Genomic DNA, 6,353 nt, shown 5'->3' with positions numbered 1-6,353 from the left:
TTTGAGTCTTGAACAGGATTTGATTTGATTTTATATATCTACACAAGAAATATATTTTCCAGCCAGCTTTTTCTTTTTCTTTTACCGCGGCGTTTAAATTAGATATTCCTTTTAGACATATGTAATATTTTTCTCGCTGTTTTCCGAGTTTAGTTCCTGTCCTTGTTGGTACCACTCGAGGCATACCCACCACTAAGAAACCGCGTTTGACAAATGATAAAACAACGTATTGATAGTCCTAATACTCTCCCGTTAAGCTCATAGTTTTGACTTCTTCATTTGTATACCCAATTGTGTGAGCAATGAAGGTTTTTTGAAAAGAATTAATGTACGTTTTGGCCAAAAAAAGAAAGATATTTTGTTTTCATTGGCGAATGAAGTGAATGAAATCGTGCGAATCACCTGTCTTTTCAAAGCTCTTCGTGTCACGTGCCCAGCTCAATGTAAACACAGATACGTCCTATACTACTCATTCTCACATCAAACAAACACAAAATCTTTCTTATTTGATCTTTTTTACCCAACTCTAGGTACAGCTTCCACTAACATAATGGGATCCCCGAACAAGTAGAAAGCACACCAGCTGACTTTGACATCTTTTTTCAAAGATCTAGAAAAGCGCTTATTAAAGAAGCAGGTTCATTTCAAATATTGAAATTGGATTTCCCTCGCAAAAAAATCTTGGTAATCTTTGGATTATGAAGTTCATCATTGCTTTACTGCTAATCACGAGATTTTACAGTCGTGCTTGGGGTCAAGAAGCTTTCGATGTTCAGAATCACGAAGGAAACTCCCCTCGCCCAGAAAGGATTTCAAACTTGGACGGCGATTACATCATCGGGGGTTTGTTCCCTGTACGACTTAGCGAGAAAGATTTCGACAAATGTTCTCAAGGTAACGACAAATACAAATATATGGCTACACTATCGGGGAGTATCCAATGCTATAAGCTGAACGTTTACGGAATCATGTGGGTGGAAGCCATGTTATTTGCTATAAGAGAAATCAATGGACGGAAAGACATTCTACCGGGGATAAAACTTGGATACGACATCAGAGATACGGCGAATAACGTTGATAACGCTATCAATTACTCCTTAGATTTTATACTGCCAAGGAGTTATCAATCAGCAAACTACTCCAAACGCAATCAAACAATTAAAGCTAACTGTTCCTGTGATTTAAATAACGAAAGGAAAAGAGTTTGTGCCGTTGTTGGAGGCGCAGGATCGAAGATTTCTCAAGCGATAAACTACATCCTTGGGGTCGAGAACATCCCACAGATAAGCTATTCTTCGACAAGTCCTTCTCTAAGCAATAAGATGCATTTCCCGTCATTTTTGAGGACGATTCCTCCTGATTATGTTCAAGCTCAAGTCATGGCTGATTTAGTTTCGTACTACAAGTGGTCTTACGTCTCTACCATCGCGACGGATGAAGATTACGGTCGCTTAGGAATCGAAGCGTTTAAAAAGGAAGTCAAAACCAGAAACGTTTGTATCTCGGTTGACGAGCTTTTCCATCCGGATAATAATCTACAAACTACAAAAGATAAAATAAAAAATATCGTTAAAAAGCTGAAGGAGGACAAAAAGGCAAATGTAGTTGTTTTGTTCTGCGAAGGACCGAATGCTCTAGCGGTGTTAGAAGAAGCTGAAAGACAGGGACTGTATAACAAAATCTGGATTGGCACCGAGGCCTGGGGAGACAAACCAACCATCTTACCATTCAATAGCTCTACGGTGGGGGGGATGCTGGGGGTGTTACCCTGGAAAGGAGATATTGAGGAGTTCGAAAAACATATGGGGAGGTTGACTCCGATTCATTCAGGGCATAATCCTTGGTTTAAAGATTATTGGAAGGGAGAAATTGGATGTAATCATAACGGAAGTAAGAGTGTTAATCTTACTACATGCAATAATGAAACTAACCACGGAAATGTGAATTGCAATGTGACGTCATTTCCGGTCAACGCGACATGGAAGTGTCCTGGGAACGAGTTACCAACGGCTGCAAGGATTCAGCTGAATAAAGCACCAAACGTCATGGACAGCGTGTATGCGATAGCCTGGGCGCTACACAAGATGTTGAATTGTACTTCCGGTCCCGCGGGGTCGTGTTCGGGTCAAAAGTCAAAGGTCATTCCGCGGGATTTGCTTTCGTATATCAGTAAGACAAATTTCACGGGTACTTTGGGTTATCCTGTTAAGTTTGACGAACATGGCGACACTAAGGGTGAGTAGGTGTAAACGACAATCATCCGCCATGTTGGAGGACTATCGTGGAAAATTTCACACCTTAAACACACATTGCAGTCTCTAATAAATACGATATGTCATCCAACATGGCTGACTAAAATCACGTGATATATATAAGTAGAGTAAGGATTAATTCGTTAGAGTGAAATACATGTATTAACCAACATGGCGGCCAAGTGAATGTTATGATAATCAAGGGACTGACACGTGGTCTGTGTTAATGCTCTTTTCACGATGTGTCATTTCTTTTCTGTTTTTTCAGTATCTCGCACAATTTTTTCATACTAGAAAAAAAATGAACATTTATTTTATCACATAAACTCTTCTAAATATTTAGGAAACGTTATGAGAAGCACGCATGCGCAAACGTTTCCCCCTAGTCACGGCAGAGCGGACACATGGTAGAATGACGTCACGTTTAGTTTAAATGTGTAAGATTGACATTTTTTTAGCCTGCGTTGCATCCGAACTAAAACCCTTGCTTTAGTTCGGATGCATAGTGCGCTATATTTTTAAAAGTTAAAAATTAATACATTATTAGAAAATTACTTTTATATAGTAGTTTAAAGAGTATTATTTTTGCTATTTTTTTAAATTCAAATACTTCCTAATTCTTCTGTAACTCTTTTGTCTTTTGTTTGCATTTAACTTCCGAATTCTCGATCACAAGCAATTACTCAAGAAACAGTTACTTATTTTATTTTATTTTATTTTATTTTATTTTATGATTTAACATTAATTTTTCGTTCTCATTCACAATATCAGTAATTCAAGAAACCGATTGGTGTTTTCTAAACAAAATGAACTTGAATTTTGGCAGGCGTCAATCAATTAAATTTACTCATACCAACTGATTGACATGATTTAAAATTAGATTTTTTGTTGAAGGTCGTACCGAAGTCGTTTTGAAGTTTGTGGAGCATGTCTTCAGGACGCTCTAGAGAAATACTTTAAGATTAAAACGTTTTAAAGATAAACTTCAAATATATATTATCTCATTGACAATTAATCAATATAGCTTAAGATATATTGCAGAACACGTGCGCAGGACGCAATTTCTCTTATCTCCGGGTTAAAGCGCGCTAATAATGAAGAAAAGAAATTTGATACAAAATGAGAGCTTTTCTGTTTGTGTGTAGTGTTTGAACAGCTGGTGTTCAGAGCAACTCGTGGTTATCGCCTTAACAAGTAGAAGAAACAAAAAAACAAGCACTTTATTCAGGCTTTTTATTGTTGAAGATAAATTGCTAAAGATTATAGATACTTAAGGCGAAATGCGAAAAATTTAAAAATGTCAAAACACATTTTTCTTTCAAAAAGTCCAGCGATTCTAGTCTTTGAAATTGATTCATGCAAAACACTTTGCAGCATAATTTTATAAACCTTTTATTTTGAACTATTTTCTTTTTAGAATATTATATTTTTGTTTACGTACCTCGAAGGGATAGCAAAAATAAGTTAAATTATGATAATAACAATATAATAATAAAAATAATGGGATTCAGTCTTGTGTAGCGCATTTCACATTGTCTCAATGCGCTTTACATTATCAACGAAGTCGTTTGTTTAAGGTTAAATAAAGTGAAAGCTTAACCGTCCAATAAAATTCATTAAGTTGCTCAGTTCTAAATCTGTAATCTTATTTTTCTTTTAACCCCCTTTTTACTCGTTTCCATTGACACGTTGATAGCAATTTCACAATTCTATTCTCATAAATCCCTATTTCCAACTTATTTGTTCTTTAGATTTCTCTATTTTTGATATTCTTTATTATTTCTATCGCGTTTGTACAGCCGTGCTCTCCTGCTCACTTGTTAAGGCAAAGTTTGTATAGGCCGATGAAGGTTATAATAAGATATTCAATATCTAGTCTTCTGAGACTCGTGGTGTTTAAATATTTGCTTTGAAAAAAACAAACAATAGAATATGAAAAGCTAAGGAAGCCGAAAAAGAAATAAAAGAAAAAAGGAAGAAACAACACACACGCAAACAAAAAATAGATTGAGTTTTCTTGTTGACGTTATAACAAAGACACTGATTTTACTTGCCTCTAGAACTTTTCAAATATATATATTGAACTTTCTTTTTTGTTAGCTATATCATCATATCATCAACGGTTTTCAGACAAACAGACCAATGTTTCGCATTTCCGCACGGAAATCGAAGGGGGTTCTATTTTTCTAAGATTTATTTATACCGGTTAGCTCAGTTGGTAAGAGCGTCGGTCTGTTGTACGGGAGGTCGTGGTTCAAGCCTTGGCCGGACCAACACTCAGGGTCTTAAAATAACTGAGAAGAAGGTGCTGCCTTTGTAATTAAATCTGCAAATGGTTAGACCTTCACGTCTTCTCGGATAAGGACTTAAAACCGTAGGCCCTGTCTCCCAACCCTTCCTAACCTACAGTAATGGGGGACATAAAAGAACCTGTGGAATTATTCGTATAAGAGTAGGGGATTGTCTCCCGGTTCAACACCCTATCCCAATTTGGAGGCATAACAAATCACTTATGATTGTAAACTGCACGGCTGCTACTAGCGCCTTAATATGCAGCCCGTAAAGTCCTCCACTGTACATAATTGTAAAGCGCATAATTGAGACCATGTGAAATGCGCTATATAAGAACCCCATTATTATTATTATGATGATGATGATATTCCTCAGGGTTAGCTACCTACTTAAATACAAAAAATAATACTCAATAGAATGACACATCCGTGTTCTGAAGGGTGGTCAAAAAATTCATATCAAATTCCACGAGACATTCACTAATTGGTATTCTTTTTTTAACTCATTTTTTTAGGGAATTACTTGATCAAAAGTCTACAGCCCGACCCAGAATCTCTTTACGGGAAACGCTTCGTGACGATAGGAGAATGGAGCTGGCTTGAGAGCAAACTCCTTATTCACAACACTAGAACAGTATGGAGCTCCTGGAATAAAGCTGCTCCGATCTCTCGCTGCAGTGCTCCATGTACCCAGGGAGAGTACCCTGTTCAGGGGGTTACACCGTGCTGCTGGACTTGCGTCACGTGCCCTAAAGGATACTTCAAGAATTCTACAGGTCCGGGAGAGTGCATTCCTTGCACGAAGGGCTATACTTCAGATAATCACTCATTCAACATGTCTAAAACTGCCTGAGATCTTTTTACGTTGGGATGAAACGATAAGCTTAGTTATTTTGAGTTTAACTGGAGTGGGTTTGATTTTGACAGCCTTTGTTTTATATGTGTACTTGCGATTCAGCGACACCGCTGTCGTCAAAGCTTCAACTCGTGAATTCAGCTTCCTAATGCTGATCATCATTGCCTTAATGTTTGCTTCAACGACTTTGTACCTTGGGCGTCCTGTTCAAATTATTTGTCAAATCCGTCCTTTTTACTTTGGTTTTGTCGTCACATTTTGGACATCACTTATGTTGACAAAAACAAATCGACTTCTTTTAATCTTTAAGAGCAAACGAATCCCCGTTGGCGACGGAATGTTGGGAATAAGATTCCAACTCGTCTTAGCTATCATTCTTACAGTCGCCATTCTTGTGACAGCATTAGTGTGGGTCTTGTTATTCCCGCCAAAAGTGACGTATCATTACCATGACGACCGAGTCTTGGTCGACTGCGGCGACCAATCAAACAAATTGCTTATAATTATCCTGGGATATACCGCTGTATTAGCAGCAACGACGACTTTCTTCGCATACAAAGCGCGCAACTTGCCCGAGAACTTCAACGAAACTCGCTACATTAGTTTTTCAATGTTTATTTTTTGTATTATTTGGTGTACCTTTATTCTTCTTTTCTACGGCACTGATCAATCTATCAAGTACATTTTTCTTTGCTTTTCGCTTCTAATGACTGGTTTCAGTACGCTGATCTGCATGTTTTCCAGTCGCTTGAGGATTATTCTATTTCACCCAGAGAAGAACAGAACAGAAATTGTACGAGCCAGTATGTTTACGTATACTATGAGGGATCGCAATGGATCGGTTAATAACACCGCAAGGGACTTACGAAGGACTTCTGTAATTACTGTAGGGAACTTTATGTTTAACCAACAAACTTAATTAAGTCTCCTTTTTTTTGTTGTTCTATGCTACAA

The 6,353-nt window shown here is 37.5% G+C and overlaps 1 protein-coding gene across 1 annotated transcript; it reads left to right on the top strand.

The window, feature by feature from the left end:
- The first annotated feature begins 540 nt into the window (after positions 1-540).
- Positions 541-5,527, top strand: LOC116286513 (extracellular calcium-sensing receptor). The gene is made up of 2 exons (XM_031693047.2): positions 541-2,235; positions 5,059-5,527. The coding sequence occupies exons 1-2, from the start codon at positions 699-701 to the stop codon at positions 5,394-5,396; spliced, it is 1,875 nt and encodes a 624-aa protein (XP_031548907.2). The 5' UTR covers positions 541-698; the 3' UTR covers positions 5,397-5,527.
- Positions 5,528-6,353: the final 826 nt, after the last annotated feature.

The sequence above is a fragment of the Actinia tenebrosa genome, unplaced genomic scaffold (genome assembly GCF_029948245.1).
Source record: "Actinia tenebrosa isolate PJP-AT-01 unplaced genomic scaffold, QUT_ActTen_1.0 PGA_scaffold13__45_contigs__length_12533684, whole genome shotgun sequence".
NCBI classification, from domain to species: Eukaryota; Metazoa; Cnidaria; class Anthozoa; order Actiniaria; family Actiniidae; genus Actinia; species Actinia tenebrosa.
The sequence above is the reverse complement of the archived record's forward strand: the minus strand, read 5'-3'. Positions and strand labels throughout refer to the sequence as shown.

What these genes read in the sequence shown, in the direction of transcription:
- LOC116286513 (XM_031693047.2), top strand. Translation starts at nt 699, where the DNA reads ATGAAGTTCATCATTGCTTTACTGCTAATCACGAGATTTTACAGTCGT. An exon ending in CGAACATGGCGACACTAAGG is followed by an intron (nt 2,236 to 5,058) that starts GTGAGTAGGTGT and finishes TCATTTTTTTAG; the next exon opens with GGAATTACTTGATCAAAAGT.